The 19,814-nt window shown below is 41.5% G+C and overlaps 1 protein-coding gene across 2 annotated transcripts in view; it reads right to left on the bottom strand.

Moving 5' to 3' along the window:
• ift80 (intraflagellar transport 80 homolog (Chlamydomonas)) overlaps window positions 1-19,451 on the bottom strand; it is a 35,777-nt gene extending 16,326 nt beyond the window's left edge. The window contains exons 1-8 of one of the 2 annotated variants that reach the window (XM_051397845.1): window positions 19,084-19,451; window positions 18,895-18,953; window positions 18,404-18,627; window positions 15,985-16,095; window positions 15,794-15,862; window positions 12,815-12,924; window positions 10,742-10,831; window positions 10,520-10,657 (exon numbers count right to left, since the gene is read on the bottom strand). In XM_051397845.1, coding sequence (XP_051253805.1) covers window positions 10,520-10,657; window positions 10,742-10,831; window positions 12,815-12,924; window positions 15,794-15,862; window positions 15,985-16,095; window positions 18,404-18,627; window positions 18,895-18,929 — 777 coding nt within the window. In that variant the 5' untranslated portion in view covers window positions 18,930-18,953; window positions 19,084-19,451. The remainder of the gene's footprint in view (window positions 1-10,519; window positions 10,658-10,741; window positions 10,832-12,814; window positions 12,925-15,793; window positions 15,863-15,984; window positions 16,096-18,403; window positions 18,628-18,894; window positions 18,954-19,083) is intronic. The other variant, XM_051397846.1, reaches the window with a different exon arrangement.
• Between the last annotated feature and the right edge of the window lie 363 nt (window positions 19,452-19,814).

The following is a 19,814-nucleotide window of genomic DNA, read 5'->3' as shown; positions in this document are numbered from 1 at the left end:
ACTGCGAACGACAGCACTACCCAGTCCCTCTCATAACAAGTAATAATTCACAATCATGTTTAAACACTGTTGCAACTAAGTTGTTACATAAAATCACATTATACACAAATCGATATCGTCTATATCGTAATATCTGCCATTTGAATCTCCAGTGTAAAAACAACATTGTGTCATCCACTTTTAATAACATCATGACAGTGACGCAGTGTTTACCTGTGACCAACAGTGTGGTATGAGTGGTAAAAAGTGAGTTAAACATATTTAACATCCCGGATCCCATAAATACTATGTAGAAACTTTCCCCAACTAAAGAGAACAACTGAAATATTGAATGGCAGATTAAAGCATATATACGGAAAAATATAGAAACTCTGGTTAAAGTTGTAATTGTATGTATATTGTAGAAAAAAAATATTGAAATCATAAATTTTGCCAATATAATTGCACAAAGTGGCAAAAGTACTAGTTTATATCATAATTACATAACAGATACAGCTACCAAAAGCCCCAGATTGTTCAAGCCTATAACATTGTGTACACTTCGTACATTCTCTATTAGTTTATCACTGTGCTAGTGGGCTAGTGGGAGCCAACCTAGTCCAGGGTTAACAGTCTTACATAAACCAGAACAGATGGCAGACTCTCTGAAAGCCAGCTGGCTTCAGTTTGCCTGTGTGTCTGTGTGCAGGACGGGACCTGGCAGTACAGGTACAGAGTGTAACTCCCTGCACATAATAAACACAACACACATGTCTGAGTGTAATGGACACTAGACATATACAGGCAAGTATCTAGCCATAAAGAGACATAGGGTGTTCGCATGTATGAAAATGTGGACACAAACCCACTCTTCGTGACAAAAGCTGTTCCCAAACCAATACTGTGTGATAAAAAAGTGCTTGAGAGTGAAACTAAAAACAAAGCCATTTGTTTTGTGGAAAGGAGGAGGTGGTTTTGGATGAGGGTTCATCAATCTCTCAGCAGATTAGGAGGCCTTGTAAATGTCAGCTTGCACTGACCCCTCCTTGGGGGATGGGGTTAGCTATTAGGATAAGGACAAGCTGGGGCCTATGTCCAGGACTGGTCAGACCTATGTCAGGCTGAGAATTGACTTCTAGGATGGACTTTTCTAAACATGATACTGTTGCTATGAATCAAACTACCTGTAAATGGATGTATACGTTTATCGAGTTACAGTTTTACTCAACTATATATTTGCTGCAATACCACAGCGCTGTGTATCCAATGTCCTGTAATCAATATGTTTCCACGAAAATGCTACTACCACTATTTGTCAAATATGTGCATACACACACATAAGCAGTACCTGAAGATAAGTATTTTTCATTGAAGGCTTGCTATGGTAAATTATCAAGATGCTTTTTGGGGAGGAAAATGAGGAGCATCTAATGCGTTGTGCTTTATAATAAAGCTTAACCCCCTGTATCAAATTACATACTATCAAAGCGAATGAGGACTTGAGCCCATAAAAAGAGCTGCTTTCAAATGTTCCATGACACAGCATAACCTAAGCTTCTATGATCACACTGACATTAACACACACACACACTCACAAATCACCTGGGGAGGTGCTGACTACCTAGATACAAGGCAACTCAACACAAGACATTTACTGTGACGTGGGATGTAACTTTGAACACAACCTTTAACCTTTGATGGCTATATGAGCTAAGCTTTTACAGAAATGAGCAAAAAGCAGACCTTTAAGGAATTTGCAAGAATTACAGACCAAGTCCAACCAATCCCTGTATTATTATTTAAAGTTTGCGGGGGCAGTTTCAGGACTACTGTCAGAGGCACATGTAAAGCAAAATCACCTCTGACATGTGTAGTATGCAGGTTTTATTCCCCTAAAAGTAGTCTTTTCTGTCTCCCTGTTTTGCAAAGGAACTGTACAGTGCAAGATAACATTAAAATTGAATCTTTTTCTTTATAGTATTAAAGAGTGATGCCCTGTATCACAACACAATGTATTTTGAACTGTGAAAGTACCCAATATACACTACGTGAACTTACTAGCACTAAAGTATTTTCTCTGCCTGCTGCACAATAAACCATTTGATTTTCCTGACTCTGCAAAAACACAATAACTATAGCTAGCATATATGCCCATTTCTAAACATAGGCCAGTGAGAGGAGCTCTGCAAATCTCTGTATTGAAATACCCACTTGGCTCAGCTAAAGAGATACAGAGGCTGGGCCTGGGACGAGTGTAGAGTGGTACAAGTTGGAGCTTTGGCAGTGGAAGGGGAAACAGAGAGAGGGAGAGAAAGGGGTGGGTGATTGAGGGGGGAGCAACACAAACTAGAAGATAGCAAGAGCGAAAGGGGAGAGAGAGAGAGAGAGAGAGAGAGAGAGAGAGAGAGAGAGAGAGAGAGAGAGAGAGAGAGAGAGAGAGAGAGAGAGAGAGAGAGAGAGTAATGATCTACACATGGTTTCATGCTGGAGCCTCAACATAGTAACCATAGACACATGCTGGGGCCTCCTGGGACTCATCAGCAGGACACAGCTGTGCGCTGGACAGCAGAATTCTATTAGCACCAACTATGTACACACACACACACACACACACACACACACACACACACACACACACACACACACACACACACACACACACACACACACACACACACACACACACACACACACACACACACACACACACACACACACACACACACACACACACAGGTAATTGTAATTTGGGTATTTCACTGTGTTTTGGCATGCTACAAACTGCACAATGCATAAGCCCTGCAATGCACACCGGTGATGGCAAGTCTAGAATATGCCAGATCACTTGCAGTAGTTCATCTAATGGCCTACACACAGGTTTAAGGGTTTGGAAAACTTAGCCAATGAGCTGAGACAAGTTTCTATGGGATCCCTACAGACACAAAGTGTTTATCTTGTAAGACACTGACAAGCACCTCTAAACTGCTCTTAAATGGGGTATGTAATACCTGTTGATAACAGTTACTCTAAATCCTTATACCTTGGCTCAGATCTTAGTCTTCTATAATGTGAAAATCACATGAATGCCGGTTTCATATGACTTAAAGACAGGTATCCACACAGCTATATAAACACACACACACACACACACGCACACACACTAAGCTAAATGCATACATGTGCATATGTGATGACAAGCCCATAACTTCTCTGTGGAGGCAAACATATATATAACAAATTATACCAAATGAAGAAGGCAGTCAATAAATTAGTCAACGTCAAAGCGTAGCACCATTCTGATATATGTGGAAGCCAGCAGAAAGGGGGGGTGGAACCCCAGGGTGCAGCCAAAATTAAAACCTTTCAAATCATCCTTTTCTGAACCTCGGTCCATTGCCTCCAGCCCAGCCCTAGTCCTCAATAACAACCCTTAATGAACTCTGGGTTGGCAATAAAGCTTGAAGTGATACCCCAGTTACACATACGCTCTGCTTTCGCTTATTTGTGTGTACAACCGAAGCCCTTTATTTTCTCCCTGCCTTCGTCACTCAGTATCACCCTAACCCCTTATACAATTTTGTGCCTCTTTTCTCTCTTTCTGCTTCTTTCTCTCTGTGAGTGTGACATGTTTGTCTAGCTAGTGGAGGTAGTGATTTAATGCTGCTAAGAATGATGACTCTGCCAGAGGGGCTGGCAGGGCACTGTCTCACTGTCCTACGCTTACTCCGGCCGTGGGGGGAGGGAAGGATGGAGGGGTGGAGAAGTAAAGAAGAAGAAGAAAAAAAGGAGAGGGACGAGAGCAGAGTGAGAGAGAGAAACTTGAGGGAAAGAGAAACCACCGTCTTTTATGGAGACCAATCCTCCAAGCCTCACTGCCTAGGCCAACTTTACAGGATATATTGGACAGTTCCACACTACCCCGCCCCCCACCCCTCCAACTGCTCTCTTTTCTCAGCTCTTTTTCATGCTCCCCTCCTTTTTGGTTTCCAACAAGGCAAGCCTTTAGCCGAACTCTAGAGAGGTGTAAAAGTATTACCATGTCAACAAGTGCCTTTTACTCTAACCCACTTTACGCACACAGGCACCGGCTCACACACAGACACACATGCGCTTGCACTAAAAAATTGGGGTCAATCATCTGCAAGAACGACCTTAGTATACACTGTTCCACACAGTGTGCCAAAATAAGTTCAGCAACACAGAAAACCAAAGCCTGTTCGGCACAAAGGACCTGGAATACAAAGGCGAAACCATTATCCTCACATTCTGGTAGGGGAACTAATGAGCTCCTTGGGATGATAGATTAAGTCTACATGTAAGTAGACACATGCTGTTCACACACACTAAACTGGGCATCTAAAGGCCTGGCAACCTCATCAAAATTTGTTAAAAGGAATCAGTAAAATCATTCCTAATAAAACAAGAGAGAAAACGGTGGAGGAAGAGAGCTCTGAAGGAGCAATATAGACCCCAATTGCCCTTTTCAGAACTTGTGGTCTCTTTCTACCAGTTCACAGTGTACGGAGGGAGCAGGCTTACGACAGCGAAGGAACAGAGAGGAAGAGTGCAGAGAGCAAGAAATAGCATGCAAAAGCACAGATTTGTAAGGGGAGAGAGGGAGGGGTAAAGCAAGTGGGGAGGGAGAGAGGAGTAGCCCTGCCCAGCTGCCTGGGGAGAAAACTGCTCAGCTGCTGACTCAGGACTCTCTTTGTTTGACAATGCGCCCTCGCTCTTGCTCTCTCTCTCTCCCTCTCCCTCTGACACACTCACAAACTTGTCTTTTTTTTCAAACACTCATGCACATGCTCTTTCTTTGTCAGACTTATGCTAATAATTTCACTTTGACTTACTTTTCATCTTCTCTCCTGTGTAACCCCCCCTCCCCCAAATACACACTATTTTTCCACCCCCTAACCTCTGTGTGTATGTGTGTGTCTCTCCTACTTCTGCTGCCTTTCCCCTTCTTTTGCAGTGACATTTTTCTCCATCTGAACTATACTGTACTAAATGTCCCCTTCTCATGTGATGAAAGCAGATAAAGGCTTGCAGTCTAATAAATCTACAGTGGTTTCGTTTGCCTTTTCATGCTCCACTAACACTGGTTCACGATCAGGACCAGAAATCTAGGCTGTTTTATTCTCTTCCAGCAGCGGCAATTTCCAGATGTTGGCTGGCCAGTGGTTGGCAGCAAACTGCCAGCACAAGCTCAGGTATATGCTCCCCAATGAAAAAGGGGGAGAAACTGTTAGGTACTCACTGAGAAGACAGGGAAGCCTGAAGTTTGGCAATTAGGGAGAGGGTGGCATGTCATAGAGCATGAGAATCTACGGCTAAGAAAAGAATAAAAAAGACCACAAGAAGACTGGCAGACTAACCGACAGTCAAGAGTGATAGACTCTCTGAGAGACAATAATGGTTGGCAGCTATAAGGATGGCAGACAAAGATCCTATAGAGAATGAGGCTGCACGTTAAAGAGGAAAGGGAGGAGAAAGAAACAGAGAGAGCGAGAAGAGCGATGGTGATTCCAGCTGGACATGGACCCATTCCCAGAGTGGCAATGCTGAGCAAGGCTCACAAAGACCCTAAGGGGACCCCCCGGACCTACCCAGAAAAAAAAAAGGGAGGTAAAGAGGGCCTTGGGGAAGGCAGGAGGGAAAGAGAGCCAAGAGGGGGAGTACTGATAAGCGCAAGGTAGTCCAACACACCCTGACACAGGGAGGAGGGAGGCATAAGCAGCAAAGAGGAGGAAAGATAGAGAGAGATTTACACTTATCCTCAAAATGGGAGAATTCCCTCTTTAAAAAGGAAAGCGTGCTTGTATCTCACAGACAAAGAGGAAGGAAAATGATGTAGCTCAATCTCCCACTTAAGTTAATACAGAATAGTTGTTAGAGCAATGTACTGGCACAAAGTACTCAGGATGGACATACAGATAAGGGAAGAAGCAGGTTTTTTTTTTAAAGACAGTGGAGTTGGCAGAAAATCACAGCAAGAGATAATAAATCATTGAGTGTCATGATTGAGGGGCCATTTGGCCATCGTATGAAATAACAGGCAGCAATCACAAGAAGATACCAGTGGTTTTACACTTTTTACGAACCCTACTCTTGAAAACAATGCTGTCATTATGAGCTATAACTTTGATACATGATTCATGATAACTCATCCCTCAAAACGTGGTGGGGGTGACAGTTGTTATCACATTGTGGAAGGAACTGAAAGCACTGAGGAGACATTTTAGTTATTACACATGACAAGGATGTTGGTAAAAAAACAGGAAGGTCTGTGGTTAACATTAAAGCCGTCTGATGGTCCTCACTAGGTTGCCTGTGGTTTAAGGATAACCTACAAAGGGGGGAGTAGAAAGAAGAGAGGCGGAGAAGAGACGGGAATATAGGAGATGTGTACACTGGCTTATCAGTAGGAGTGTGACAGGAACCTGGATCATACCAGGGCTAAGCTCAGCCACGTGTTCAGTAAAACCTCAGTTAAAGCAGAACAGGGGAGGAAGGGGAATAGTAATCGCTGAGTTTAATGGGGCCTGGAACTATGGACTAGGCTATGTTCAGATCAACATTGTCAGGCGGCTCATTCATTTGAATGTTGACCCAGGCTCAACTTTTGCCACAACGCAATGTGACATCATCCGGCATGGCGCTGTGGTGGCCTCTGTTACTTTAACACAGGGCTGTTTTCAGTTTGAAAGCCCGCTATGTCCTGAATGAGCATCAAACAAAAATGATGAAGTTAGTTAGAAATCTGGCCTTGAGGCTGCGTTAAAACACTCTTGATTACAAGATTCTGTCCACTTGTGTGACCTTGAGCAAAACACTGAATTTCTATCAGCTCTTGGGACAATGTTCTGTCCTGTAAAACATTTTTTATCATTAAGGTTCCTGAAACACTGTCCAAAGAAAATCCATGAAACTTGCAGTAAGTTACATAAATAACATGTTTCCAACCAATAAAAAGTTTAAAAAACAAATATTGTGCAGGAATTATAAAAACAAAACCAAGCACCTATTGCATTTATGTATGTGAGCATGGGTGTACAGTGGAGAGAAAAAAACAAGCACAGGCAAAAAAAAAAAGGGGGGCGGCAAGGTGGGGGGGGAGAAAAAGAAGCGAGAGGGTGCTCGCCTGGCACAATGAGTCCTACTTGTTAGCCAGTGACAGTGTCAGGGATCGTGACAGGGTCCAGACGCTAGACACCAGCTGCAGCGCCTCGTAAATAGACTGCTGTCTCGCAGGCACATTTGCACGGCAATGGTTGCACACGCGCACGCACACACACAGACACACACAGGCATGTGGGCACATGCATATACTATGGCAGGCACACAGACAGACACTGACTTATTGTCTCTCCCAAATCTTGTAAAAGGGACAGTGAACCTCTTTGTGTGTTGTGTCCTGTTAAAGCTCCCGTGAAGAGAAAATGTACTCTACACACAAGAACGCAAACCCAACAAAATCGCAACTCAAATAATTAAATGTGTAATAATAATAATTCAATAATATATTCAATGATAACTACTTGATGCGTTATGGAAAAACAAACTTTGTGTTCAGTCCATGGAGTGGCTTGCTGGGACTACAAGACTAATCTTTCCCAGTACTTTTGCCTCGATGTAAACTTTGTGTGTGTGTGTGTGTCTGTGTGTGAGTGTGAGTGTGCATTCCCCCTCCCTCCACGGTGATAATGAGGGGGGTAACACACTACATCTGCCCTGTGGTGCGCGGAGGGAGAAAATGTGAAGAAGAAAAAGGGAAAAGAGCAGGAGAGAGTTGAGAGTTTAGGGCGAGAGGAGAGCTGAGCTGGACGAGAGGTGAAGGGTTAAATGTGCGGACGGATCCTGCTGAGCAAGCAGCAATATGTTAAAGTGCAAGGTTTCATTGTAGCAGATACAGAATGAAACTCCTTCCCATTAGTCACGCTAGTAACTGAAAAGACTCTGCTTAACCCTTACCGCGCCGCAAAACAAACTGCAGCAACAACACAGGTAAAGCCCTTGTAATTGCTTAACGGCCTCTGTTTGTGTGTAAACTCACACTCACGTTGAGATTACAGTCATTATAGTACGAGTGTGCATATGTACACAAATTAAACTTTCTCTAACTTGATGCGTCAGAGGGGCGTGAGTCTGAATTCTCACATAGAAAGCGACTCAGATGGAGTGACCTTTGAGGGGGATTTTCTTTTTCTAAATTCTTTTTCTCTGCCCCCCACCCCCACCCCTTCTTGAGCAAGCCTCCCACGCCATGCTACAGCACACACTGTCTCTGAGGTGCTTAAGGAGGAGAAGGCAAGCATACCCTTCCTCCAGTTAGAGGAGGGGCAGAACCATAATCATCATAATTATCATCATCATCATCACACTGCCTTCACCCAAGACACACACCACAGCAAAGCAAAGTGGTGCAATGACGAAACAATGGAACAAACCAACCACGTAAACAAACACATAATGAGAGGACGTAAGGTGAATCGGGTCATTTGAAAAAGACATAGAAGCAAGTTGTACTCAGTTCTGTCTGTTATAGTTTTAATAGCACAATAATTTCTATTTTGTTTACACAAAGAAAATGGATACAAGCTGGCTTCTTTTGAATGATTTACTCAGCTCACGGCTATAATTTGGCAATTTTCCCAAAAAACTACTGAAATTCCTGGTTCAGATGACCATGAGTAATAGTAAAGGATAGGGGATTTCCCCAGTCTCCCTTTGGACCTTCATAGTCAAATTACATTAATGTAACCTCCCCACAACACATACAAATGCACACCTTACCCCTCTGTAGAAGACATATGTGTTGGCTCAGGCCTCTCTCCAGCCCATTGGTTTTAGTGCTCCAGAAAAAAAAAGCCATTTGATCCTAATTAAATCAAAATGGAGCATGAAATGCCTGGTGATCAGCACACAAAAACCCAGCCCTGGCTGTTTGTTTTCATTACAACAGGTCTGAAGCAGCAATACACTGACATCTCTGAGTAAACTCAAAGAAGCCCTAAACGTCCCATGAGGGCAGAGCGGGGAACTAGTAATATTGTTCCTGGCCAAACGTTCAGCAATAATAAAACAACAATTACCATTCATCATTCTCTCATTTCCCCTCTCATTACAACTCCAGTTACCATCAGCACCAGGTAACAAGAACATGTGGCATGCAGCCTAATGTGGTTTACAGAGATGAACGCCGTATATAAAGCATAAGGCCTGCAGTGAGCTACATAATATACTGCACTGAAAAAGCTGACGGTGTACCACAGGTATTGTATGTTTCAGGGAAAAGGACTACAAAGCATACATGTCATATTGGTAGACAGGAATAAACAAATAAAATACACAAAACAGAGGCTTACAATACGAGGAACGCACGTGGATCCTAAGCTCTGGAGTTGCATAGCTTTTACAAAGGTTGACAGCAACAGCTGCTTTAACTGAGGTCAGGCTGCTTTTCTAGACTGTCACTGCAACATCTGAGAGGCATTCAAGTGTCTAGTTCTTGTCACTGAGGGGCAATGGTTTACACCCATTTTACATCAGAGTGCTGATGTCAAAAATAGTCTGAAATTATTGAAATGACTATGTGCAAAAACAAATCAAGATCAGGGAATTGTTAAGGGTAAACGTGTATGCATCATTTTGTTCTGTGGTGGATTGTGTAGTTTAGCATGGTAAACTCAGAATGTTAAAAAATTTAGTTTTTAAATAAGATTATACCCACAAAGTTCTATTGTGTGAGTCTTTAATGACCTCTAACATCACATAAGGGTCGGACTATACTCCATCCAACAAGCATAGTGAGTATACTTGCCCTTTAAACCTGCATCTGCATCCTTTTATCAACTGACAAGCAGAACTTTAACCAGAAAGAGACGGCCATCACTAAAATTACATGGTGCAACCTTTGCTAGAATGAAAACATCCATTACCTTGTCACACAATGGCACAAGATCGCCATCACCGTTTTAAACAGTCCTCGGTCATGTGTGAAAGGGGTTGTAGACTGAGGACGACTAATTTCATTGTTTATGCAAGAGCACTTGAGAATGTGATTGTACTGGTTGGACTGCCCAGCCAAGAGCCAAACAATATTGGTGTTTGTCTGATAATCAGCTGATGTGGCACACGACTTGCGCATCCTGCTTGCACTGAAGCAAGTTAAAGCAGTTAAATTATACAAAAATCAACAATCAAATGAATTAATCAACTTTGGTAGGTGGTAGATATTTAAAATCTCAATGATGAACATTAGAATAGTTTTATCGGCCAGTTAACTTTATGCCAAAGTACTACGCTGTTGTAATATCTTTCAGTTTCTCCTCCTGCTATTTGTTCTTTTTTGCTTTTTTCAACAGTTGTGTTTAGCAACAACCTCCAACCTCTCCAATATGAACAGTTTTGAGTTTCTACAGCTGCTAACAGTGAACATCCAACTGTAGTGATAGAATAACATCACATTATTTTGGGAGTCCTGATGGAACACAACGATTCAAAAATAAGGTATTGATAGAGTGTAAAGGGTTTTTCTTACTCCAGTCTTGTCACAGAGCCGCAGGGTGTTGAAGGAGCCCACAGAAAACACCTCTCCATCTGGAGCCCAGGACAAAGAGGTGACCGGGTAGTCATTAGACGACGAGGAGTAAAGCAGACGGCCAAAGCTGTCCCATACCTGTTGAGGAAGGACATGGTTTGAAAGTTTAAAAAGTTTTAACAGCCCCCAAGTCATCTAAAAGCGTACTCTAACACTGCCCACCTTATATTTACAGTCTTCTCCACCTGACAGTATGAGGTCATTGACTGAATTCCAGTCCACCTTCAGAACAACCCCATCATGAGCCTTCCACTAGACAGTGGGAAGAGAGAAAAGACAATTTTATGTGAACACAATATAAGCATAAAGATGCTACCATACATACATACATAGCCCCTTTTGTTAAAAACGAAGCAGGAGAGATCGCAAATAAATCCCTCCACATTAAAAAAAAAAAAAAGTCCATAAAGTCGGAGTAAACATAAAGATGAGCAGGATGAGCTCCAGAGAGAGTGACATTTATTCTTGGTTGTGCACACAGTTACAAGTTTATGAAATGTTTCATATCAGCCTAAATTAGAGTTTAGCAGAAAGTTTAGCTTGTCACAACCCTATCATATCAAATACCCAAGCCAGGAAATGTCTAACTGATGTGTAACCCTGGTTGGCTGACGCATGCTGACCCATTCAGATTGAGCCCACACAGGTTCAACTCGCATCACTGAGCCGGTCTCCAGGGGATCTCGGGTAGGTCTCAGGAAAAGGTGATGAAGTTGGACGTGTGTCTGTGTGTGTGTGCCTGCACATGGATGTGGGGTAATATCTGAGGGAGAGCAAAGGACTGAGAAGGTGCACATTAAACCCTCCACAGTTTATCAAAGGTCCCAGCCTATGCGGCTTCAAGAATAATAAACAAATGTATACATGAACATGAAAAATACTCACTGGTGTGCACGGTCCTCGTGCTAAACAATTCTTTAATGCAGAAGTACTCAAAGAGATACATAGCGATACTACTCAATGAACCTCAAGTTTAACTTATGAAGACCTGAAAAGAGGCAACATGTCCTGCAATGCCAGGTCAACAGCAGAAAATAAACTGCCTATTAGATATAATATATGTGGCAAAGTAGATGATTAATGTGCTACAGAGCCACAAACTCGGACAAAAAAGACGGTGATAAAATATGAGTTAAAACACTGAGCCAAACTGTACGGTAACTAGGCCACTTTACTACAGGTTGTTGTGTCCATATAACTTCTCTTCAGTCAAACAACCTGACAACTAGTAAAATAATTGACTTGTATTAAGTGAAAATTAGGAATATCCTTACCGACTTTATTACGAGGGGTGCTCCATGTGCCCCAGTTCAAAGTTTATATTAAGTGATTGGGTCATATGACCTTGGAGCTGTTGAAAAACGATTTTTGATTTAAATAAAAGTAAAAAGTAAAGCACATCCTAATGACATACAAAGTCAGTGTTCCCTCTATGTTGATTTTGGAGCGGCGGCCCGCCCATGTTAAATTTCTGCCACCACGGTATCAGAAATGGGGCAGACGCACAATGTAGTCACGGTTGCCTTTTAAATGATCCTGCCGACATAATGCACCCCCGTTGGCTGCCGCTCACATTGCAATTTAACAACAAGTAGAACTATTCAGAGGTTATTGGGGCTGTCCAGTTTAACTCCACATACTGTTGTGTTGATGTAGCTTATTGTCAAAACGTTCGCTTTCTTCCATGTCGACTATTAAACTAACAGCTCCACCAAAAACGTCACCGCGGTGGGTCCGTTTTAATTGGACAACGTTCAACTTGTCAGTTCTCAGCTCAACGTCCTGATATCAAACATCTGGAAACATTAAAACGGTAAATATATTTGTTTGTGTTGCAGCGAAGTGTCAGTTCTGTTTCATACATAAAACGCTTGCCGGCGTGACGGGGGGGGTTTCGGACAGGCCTGCCGCCGCTGCTAAAAAAAATCCTAGAGGATACACTGAAAGTGTAGTCAATGTATCCAATGTAGTTAAAGTCATTAGGAGCTAATGGATCATATGACCAAGAAGAGATTGCAGAAAAAAACCCCTGATATTTTCCTTTATCTATTTATTATTTGTATTTAGAAAAATCTGAGCCTGTATCGACCATAAAAACATCTGTCATTTGATCCATGTAGTACGTTTTTTGATTGATTTTATGTCAATTTCTGAACTTTGACTTATTTGAACCTTAAGTAATGAATGTAGATTTACATTGTTTACCTCCCAAAAGAATAAATAAAGTTAGTGTACCTGTATGACTTTAGCACTGGGTTGCAGAGGTTTGATGACTAGCTGTCTTCCTGATGTGTAGAGGATTCTGTGTGAGTCTGGACCCCAGGCCACAGAATACACAGGAGACCCTGGAAGATTAGCAGGAAGACAAGAAGATGAGATCTTGTGTTAACCTCAAGCAAAGAACAACGGATCGGGCTTTAACACATAAAGACTGATACTTGATTTACTATTTAAAAAGATGTGAATTAAAATTGTGTGTGTATGAATTACTCTCTCTTCTCAACAAACTACAGCAGTGCTAATTCCTCCTCTTAGACAGTATCGTGTTCCCTCAGAGATCTCACCTCATTCAGCCTATGGAACTGCACTTAGCTTGCAGGCACACCAGCTGCCTAACCTCTACAGTATAAGTAAAAGTGTGTGTGTGCTTACGTGCATATGTGTGAAGGAAAATGTGTGTGTATGAGTCAGGTTTGTGGCTATGCACGTGTGGAGGGGAGAGGGCCTGACATTTAACCCCACTCCAGGTGCATTGTGGTTTCTCACAAATGCCAACTGGTCACATGATCTAAATCTGACAAAGCCGACGAGAGAGGTTGAGACGAGTTCCTCTCTCCTTCCTCTCACTCACTCACTTCCAACCTGCTTCCTAGAGCTCTCTCTCTCTTAAATGGGTCATAGTACCCAAGTAGAACAGCATGCTCCTGTAGAGAGAGGTGTGTGTGTGTGTGTGTGTGTGTGGAGTTGTGGGCTCTGAAGAGAAGCAACACCTGCACTGATCTGAGTGCCATGTGGAGGATGGTGTATATATGTGGCAATGGTACTATATCCAGGTGTTCTACAAATCTGTGGGTCTGTTGAGCAGCCCATCACCCAGCAGCTCATTCTCCAAACAGCCAGCTAAGGAAAAATGTTCCTACATACTGGGGCTGAATTGCTGTTCCCCTGCCAGGTTTTCCACAGCACCCGTTATTCAGCAGGAGTGTGCCATCCATTTCCTCAGAAGCCAACATTCATCCACCCCCCCATCTTTTTTCTGTCCCACAACTGAGAAGAAATGTTTAATAAATCGAACAGCACGATGAATCAATTGATAAGTAATACATCTGTAATGTTAATGCTGGGTAGAGAAATGTATCATTAGGAGTCTTTTTTATGGCTTTTAATAAAACTCCACTCCTATAAAGCTTTGAAACTTTATGGCGCTTTTAATAAAAAAAACATAGAACTGGATGACCGACTCTGCTTTCGGTTGCACTGAGCACAATTACATCCCAATAGGCCTAACACATACACACACCACACACATGTTCACACGACTGCACAGCCACAGAGAGAGAGAGAGAGAAAAAAAAACATTTCCTCCTTGATTGTCATTTTAAATTGTCTGGCTTGAGTAAAAAGGCAGCTTCAACACAAAAGGAAATCTTGCAGATCGTTCAGTGCAAGATGTGCCGGCGCAGACATACGTGTGAGGTACGTGCTCGTGAATGCAACAACCACACATACACTTTTAGAAAGCAAGCATAAATATTAACACAAAATGTAGAATGAAAGTCTGAAGAATAAAATCAAACAACATGTAAGATGTGGCAATTTATTTGCCATCTGGGACCACTTGTAAGAGCCGACTTGTAAGGCCCAGCAACAGCAGGCAGTTATTCTGATTCTGGTGTCAAACAGGAGCCAGATGAGAAGGTGAACTTCTGTGTCATAACACTAGCAGAAGGAGAAAGCTTCCCTAGTATACATGAATGAAAGTGAAGTTCTGTGTGCCTGGTCTCTCCTTCTTGCTGTTTTTCCTCTGTCTCACTTTTACTCTATGTCACAAGAGGCACTCTTCGAGCCAGAAGGTCCACAAGCATTCTGTGCTTTATGTGTCTGTGTGTGTGAGAGATATAGAGAGACAGAGAGGGTGTAATTGGTGCCGGTATGTTGTGTTGTGTTGTGTTTACTAAACGCCTGCAGCTGGTTGGTCAGTGACTGGTTGTGCATGGCTGCTGGCTGGCAGCTGTTATGGATGTGACTTGTGTTAAACCGTATCAGTCTAAAACTCAGATCAGCTCTTTTTCACTCTACCATTCAAATTATAAGAATCAAGATTTATATAGAGCGGGGGGCATGGATGATAGCATTTACAGCTTTATGGCCTTATTGTGTAGATGTGTGCACATAATGAGGGTTCAGGTTATTATTACTACTGTTTGTATATTTACAGTTGGTCACAACTCACTTTATCATGATGGAGTAGCTGATAACTTACAACAACAGACTGTAAACAGTGTACTAGCTTCCATGTGCAGCTCTGTATGTACAAGTTTTAATGTAAAAATGTTGGATTCAGGCAAAGTGGCTTTAAGGTGATAAGTTAAAACAATCCTACAGAAAGACCAACCCGTTGGTCTCCTATAACATCACAAACACTCTCTATCTTAAATATCAAAACAATACAGTGTTGTGTTCCCTTCACCAGGAAATCATATTTGGCTGAGTGTTAATAGTGCACACACACACACCAGCATGCAGAGAGCACATTAAACGGATTAAACAGGCAAAAGTTTCATTTTGTAAACTCTCTGAATTATTGTTCCTTGGCTGCAGCTGATTATATTTTCTGGCTACAGCTGTCCTTTCAGGCAGTGAAATCAATGATCCTAAACTTTCACCGCTATCATTAAAAATCGCAGCTGCTGCAGTTTGAAAACTGCCCTTTTTCAAATTACTATTTTATTATAAAAAGTTTTTAATTTTTGTAGCCTTAACTTTATTATTCAGTGCATCAAGTACAGCAGACAAGCAGCAGGCGTTATCGCGACAACACAATGCAGAGGATGCGTGCATAACAAATGCATGTGCTCCACTTTTTCATAAATTTTTGGCTCAGCGAAGCTATAAAAAGTGATGATACATAACTATGGAAAGCAGGTTCACACAAGCACTAGATACATATGTAGCTTAAATTCAGTGAAGTAGAGCAAGGACCTTTAGTCTTACCTTGGCTGGCCAGAGTTGAGCGTAGCATCCCACTCTTTGACCAGATCTTAATCTGCCCATCTTCTCCAGCTAGGTAATTAGAGAAACAGATGGAAATGGATATAAAAATTTTAACAACTGAACTTGAAAACTTATGAAATGAGTATTTGTTAAGCGGCAGGGAAAATATGTATGACCCTGCCATCTTTTACCTGTGATAAGAGCAGTCCCATCATAGTTCCATCTTCCAGCCAAAACAGCTCCTTTGTGTGCTTCAACACTCTTCTCAATGCGCCCCATCTTGGAGGCCAGGTGGAACTTCCCTGTAAGACAAAAAAAAAAAAAGGTTTACTGTACGGCAATTCTACACTCACGGCCTGGAGTGATGTGAGCGTTTACAGTCTACATTTCAGGAACAATAGTGTCGGCTGTAATTCACTGGCTGCTACATAGATGCAATCTTATAAAAAGACCATGGATTAGTCCAAATGACTCAGGGTGTCGCGTGAGTCAACTGGTGCTATACGATTTTTTTATGGCCAATCCAGAACACCAGTGAGGAGAAAATATTTACTCATCGTAAAACAAAATTATAATCCAGCCCTATGAATAAAAGTGTAATAACTACCAATCCCTTAACACACAATTAGCAACAAAGCTTTCTCCTCCTAAATTACAAACCTGAGGCATAAAGCGGATGAGTGAAACTAAAGGGTTTCGGTTGGTTGAATTAGGGCAAATTTCCATTTTGCTAGACACGAAGGGTGATCAGGCATGGAGACAGTTATTGAAGACACTAGCCTAACATATACTTTGTGGCAGTGTATATTAAAAAATTCTGAATGTTCTATGTAATTTCTGGTGGCCTAAAACTGCAAATCAGCATGCTGCTGCTCGCTCCCATTTCTAAATTTGGACATCCCAACAAAAGTGGATGTTACTGGTGGCAGGTAGTGAGTGAAACAGGCATGTACAGCTGTCCTGAAGGACTCAAAAGAAAAATAATTAAAAATACAATTTATATATTTCTATTGCGGTCACATCAACAGTCCTTATCTGTGAAGCCAAACATTGTGTGTGCAATGTTTTTGTGTGTGCAGATTAGTTTGATTGCTTGTCATCAGGCAGGTGTTTTTTATGATACCTTATCATGACAACATATTTTTGTTGTTACTTCAATTTATACATGGTTTCAGGACACGTGTGTGAAATTTAATATGATGCCACATTGTAGTAGCACAGGGTGAAAGAGATTGAGACTGACGGGCTGTTGTTCCTGAAGGCCCAGCCATATCCTTCATGCTCAATTTTGTCCTCTTTGGGACAAGTCTACCTCCATTACACACAATACCCTTTCTGGTAGAATGAAAAATGATGCAGCTAAGCTACGATGTTATGCTCAACCATGGGGAAATATTTGGTATCCCAAAATAATGAAGCCTACCTATCAATTAAAAGTTCAACTTTTAGTTAATGTCGTACAAACAAATATTGCACAAATACCTATTTTAACACAATATTTGTGACTGGAAAAAGGTCCAACTGCATATGCACGACACAAAAAAACTAATTTAATACGCTGGCAGGGAAAAGGGAGGCTGACTAATCAAATAAGGTTAGGAGAAGCCACAGCATTAATATAGAATCCTCCCACCCAATAAAATCCTGACTGTTGGACTGCTTTCTTTTCTACTATATCTACAGATACATTAGAAAATGTTAAAATATCCTGTACAAAATCCAAATTTAAAACTGTGCGACAGAATCTTTCAGTACACACCAAAGTTACAAAGAATAAAACTGTGTGATTGTCGTGTTGTTGGTTTCAATGAAAAACAAATACGTATTTGAAGCAATAAGCAGAGCAATACTGATATTTCTTTAACTGTACAAGGCAAGAAGTAGAAGAAAGCTGCAAAAGTGAATCGTAACAGAGTTTTCACTACTCTCTGGTCTGCCAGAGAAAATTGCTGCTTCAGTTTGTGGGTGTGTTTATGCAACCCTACACTGCCATTAGTGTTGTGACCACACATCGCCTGCCATAACAGTACATCCATATTCTGTGTGTTTATATCTAATATAGGCTGAGGAAGAGACATAAGAGGCCACGTAGATGCACGTCCAACAGACTACTGTATCGCCAAAATTAGTATTACAAATATACAGATGCAAAACAAAAATCCGTCTTTAGTGATGGGACATTGAAGGCCTAATGAAAAGATTTTAGTATCTTTACTGCGATACTAAAACCGCATTAATATGCTTTCTCTCAAAATAAATATTCTGGTAGAGATGAATTCCCTTAATTATAAAGCATAACTCCTGGGCCAAATTCTTCTAATGATCAGGCAAGACACTGTCATCTTCAAAAAGAAGACCAGAGACGGTCCAGAGAGTAGTGAAAACTCTGTTACCAGTTCTTATGTTTAGTTAGTTCAGTTAGCATATGACTATTTATGCTCTACATTAACAACTTCTTTTATTTACCTGTATTGGTATGACTGAAAACAGTCACTGATCCTTGTCATGCAGCTACTCACTGAATGACCAATTTGTAAAAATAAAACTTTCATGAGTGAAGTCAGAGCCACGTAGCTCGCTGGCCAACTTTTAGAGAATAAAGACACTTGCCATCAGTACTGGTCAGGACAAAGATCTCAGTCTGGTTCTGTTTCTTGCCACCAAGGGTTTTGGGGAACCAGTGTAGGTCAATGGGGTAAATGTCCTCAGGCAATCTGACAACCAGACTGGTCTCACTGGTCAGCAGGTTCCACTTGAGGATCTGGTGGTCTTCACTGCATGAGTACAGCTCATCTGCCGTGGTCCAGCCAACGCAACTCACAAGTTCCTTATGTGATCTGCTGTTAAGGAAAGTGATCATGTTGAATGATAAAGATATGTCTTTTAATTGATTGCATTGAATGCCATAGAAGCAAGTTAGCCAAGCAACAGGAAACAGCCATGTACTACAATTATATGACTACTTCTAATGGTGCTAACAATAATAAGGATAACAATAGCAAAGTTTTGACATTGTGTTACATAACATATATATATATATGAGCTGTACAGAAGCACAAATACAAAGCTGGATAGCTAAAGACATAATAAAAAGGATATGTTTGGGTTCCTGTAGCAGCGATGTTTTCAGTCTCATGGTGGACGTTTGTTCTGTTGATCCCTAAACAAACAATACATTGTCAGTAGGTCATATTAAAGCTTCTGGTATCACACTAGTGTCAAACCAACACACAAAAAGAAACAATATAGAAGACAAAAAACAAACATGAAACCATGCACGGTAACGTTACCCCGTAAACAAGGTGATTCAGCAGTTGGCATGCTCTGGTAGCTGTAACGGTGAACAAAACAAACGTCTGCAGTTGCTACGGTACCTGCCACTGTTGCTAACGTGAATCGTCAGATGTCCCCGAGTCTCCTGTGACTTCAATGCTAACGCTAACTTGGTTTTCTAGTTAAAACAAACATCGCTCTGTCGTTTCTGACTGTACAGGGAGATAACCAGCAATGTATCCGTGTTATTCACTCCAGCAAATGATGCATGAACGGTCAATACAGTGCAGAGCAAGCCTATCCATCACTAATCAGTAATTTATCGCTAACGTTAAGGCTACCCTTTGGTAGCCATTTAATCTGGGTCATAAGAAGCTTGAACAGTGAGTTATCGCGAGAGTTGCAAGTCTCGCTTTCTTGAAACGGATATTTGGAATTATTTACAAGTGCAGCATGACATCTGTTAAATAAATGTATTTAATAGTACCCATTAAAATCAAAAGACACAAACATTAATCGTTGATCCATCGTACAATATTTCCTGAAACGTAAACTATTCCTCCGGGCGGGACTTGCACTCTACTGTAACAAACCAAACACACAGAAACATCGGGCTTTGAATCTGACAATAGCACTAAATAACGTACAACGCTCTGTAAATAAGTGCTGCGTGTCTGCGCTTGCAACCGATTGTTTTTCTCTTATTATCATTATCATATGATTATGGTCTGTCAGGAGCGAGGCGGAG

This window comes from Dicentrarchus labrax, unplaced genomic scaffold (genome assembly GCF_905237075.1).
Source record: "Dicentrarchus labrax unplaced genomic scaffold, dlabrax2021, whole genome shotgun sequence".
NCBI classification, from domain to species: Eukaryota; Metazoa; Chordata; class Actinopteri; family Moronidae; genus Dicentrarchus; species Dicentrarchus labrax.
The sequence above is the reverse complement of the archived record's forward strand: the minus strand, read 5'-3'. Positions and strand labels throughout refer to the sequence as shown.